Source organism: Protobothrops mucrosquamatus, unplaced genomic scaffold, assembly GCF_001527695.2.
Source record: "Protobothrops mucrosquamatus isolate PMUCROS unplaced genomic scaffold, P.Mucros_1.0 scaffold24778, whole genome shotgun sequence".
In the NCBI taxonomy this organism is placed as follows: domain Eukaryota; kingdom Metazoa; phylum Chordata; class Lepidosauria; order Squamata; family Viperidae; genus Protobothrops; species Protobothrops mucrosquamatus.
Window position 1 is genome coordinate 1 of NW_015410528.1, and position 2,003 is coordinate 2,003.

Here is a 2,003-nt window from a genome sequence, read left to right on the forward strand (position 1 = left end):
GGGGGGGGGGGGGGGGGGGGGGGAGGAAGGGCTTGATCCTGCATCCCTCACTGCAAAGCCTCCAATTAGCAGAGAGTTTTCTAAAGGAAAATGGGGCGTGTGTTTGTGTGTGTGTGTGTGTGTGTGTGTCCTTCCTGCCTTCACTGACTTTCCCAGGTTCTCCTTGCAGGTGGAGACACAGGAAGGCTTTCTCAGCACGGATGACGACCAAAGGCCAGGTGCGTTTCCTTCCGCGTCCTTTGCTTTCTCGGTCAGCCCCCCAGCGGAGCTCCGCCTGGGCAACTGCTGCCTGCCTGGCTGGCTGCCTGAGTGAGGCTGAAGCTTAAGCCCAGCACTGGGTTGCAAAGAGCCCCCGCCGTCTCCAAGAGCAGCACATTAACCTGCCCCACAGCAGGCCAGGCGCTGGGCAGGGCCTGGGACGAGGGTGGGCTGGACCGGGAGGACGCCCGGCTTCTACCCAGCCTGGCCACCCAGGCTCTGTGTTCACCACCCGGCCGGGCTTTTGTCCTGCAGAGGGGCAGAGTTCGGGGGTCGCCGCCTTGGCAGCTCAGCAGGGCGGGTACGAGATCCCAGCACGCCTGCGGACGCTGCACAACCTGGTGATCCAGTACGCTTCTCAAGGGCGCTACGAGGTGGCCGTGCCGCTTTGCAAACAGGCCCTGGAGGACCTGGAGAAGAGCTCCGGGCACAGCCACCCGGACGTGGCCACGATGCTCAATATCCTGGCCCTGGTCTACCGGTAAGATGGCCGAGGCGCCTGGCCTCCCCTCCAGCAGCACAAGCAGAAAGACCGGGGAGGGGGGGCTCCAGGGGCCCTTTTGTTCTGGCTGTCGTGTGGCTCTGCTGGCGGCCCCCAGGCCTCTGAGCTGCAGCTGCCTCCTGGGCTTGCCCTGGCATCGCCTGCAGGCTGCACCCTGCCACCCTAACGGCCCTGCTTCTCCTCCTGCAGTGACCAGAACAAGTACAAGGAGGCCACAGAGCTGCTCAACGACGCCCTGGACATTCGCCAGCAGGCGCTGGGCGTGGAGCACCCTTCCGTGAGTGCCCAGGCTCTGTGGGGAGGGGGCAGGGAGGCGGTTGGCACTGGCAGGGGTTACGTGGAGGCTCTGAGGAGGAGGAGGAGGAGGGGGGGGTGGGCCCTCCCTCCCGGGGTGGGGGCCCTCCTGGCTTGGTCCCAGGCAAGATGCCCCCGTTTCACCCTGCTCTGAGGGAGCGTCCTGGGCTCTGGTTAAGCCGCCTTTCGTCCCTGCCAGGTGGCTGCCACCCTGAACAACCTGGCTGTGCTGTATGGTAAGCGAGGGAAGTACCAGGAGGCCGAGCCGCTGTGCAAGAGAGCCCTGGAGATCCGAGAGAAGGTAGACACAAAGACACACAGGCCACAATTTGGAGAAGCGTCTGAAAGGCTGTTTCCTGGGCCTCTTGAAAGGGGCTATTTATTTACTTATTTGTTTGTTTATAAATAAAACTTATTGGCTGTCCATCTTAAAACAAAGTAACTTTGGGTGGCTTGCAATCATAAAAGTTAAAAATGATCTATCTAAAAACATAAATAAGCTAATACCACCCAACTCTACGGTCCAATTAAAGAGCGGGAGGAACAATGCGAAAGCCGAGCAGGGAGGGCACCGAAGCCTCCACTTCCTGCAGGGGGGGGGAATTCTGGGTGACCACCTGACAGATCCTTGGGGAGAGCCGGTGGGTCAAAGGTTTAGATCTGGAGGGGGAGGAAGAGCCAGCAATTGAACTCTTCTCACCCCTCCACTTCAACCGGCAGAAGCATCCCTGGCGCAGGCTGGAGCAGTGCGGGGGGGGGGGGTCTGAGCTGGTCCTGACAGCCAGAAGGTCTGCCTGAATATGGAGACAGTGGCTGTAATCCAGCGGTCTCCAACCTTGGCCACTTTGCCACGTGTGGACTTCAACTCCCAGAACTCCCCAGCCGGCTATCCTGGGAGTTGAGGCCCACCAGTCTTGAAGTGGCCAAGGCTGGAGATGCTGATGCAACC

At 60.7% G+C, this 2,003-nt stretch overlaps 1 protein-coding gene across 1 annotated transcript; it reads left to right on the plus strand.

Annotated features, from left to right (window-relative positions):
• Nucleotides 1-169: 169 nt before the first annotated feature.
• Nucleotides 170-1,355, plus strand: LOC107302061 (kinesin light chain 3-like; the record flags this gene model as incomplete). Its single annotated transcript, XM_015831186.1, has 4 exons — nucleotides 170-218; nucleotides 514-739; nucleotides 950-1,037; nucleotides 1,254-1,355. Coding segments are annotated over 4 exons (465 nt in total), but the record flags the coding sequence as incomplete, so codon positions are not given.
• Between the last annotated feature and the right edge of the window lie 648 nt (nucleotides 1,356-2,003).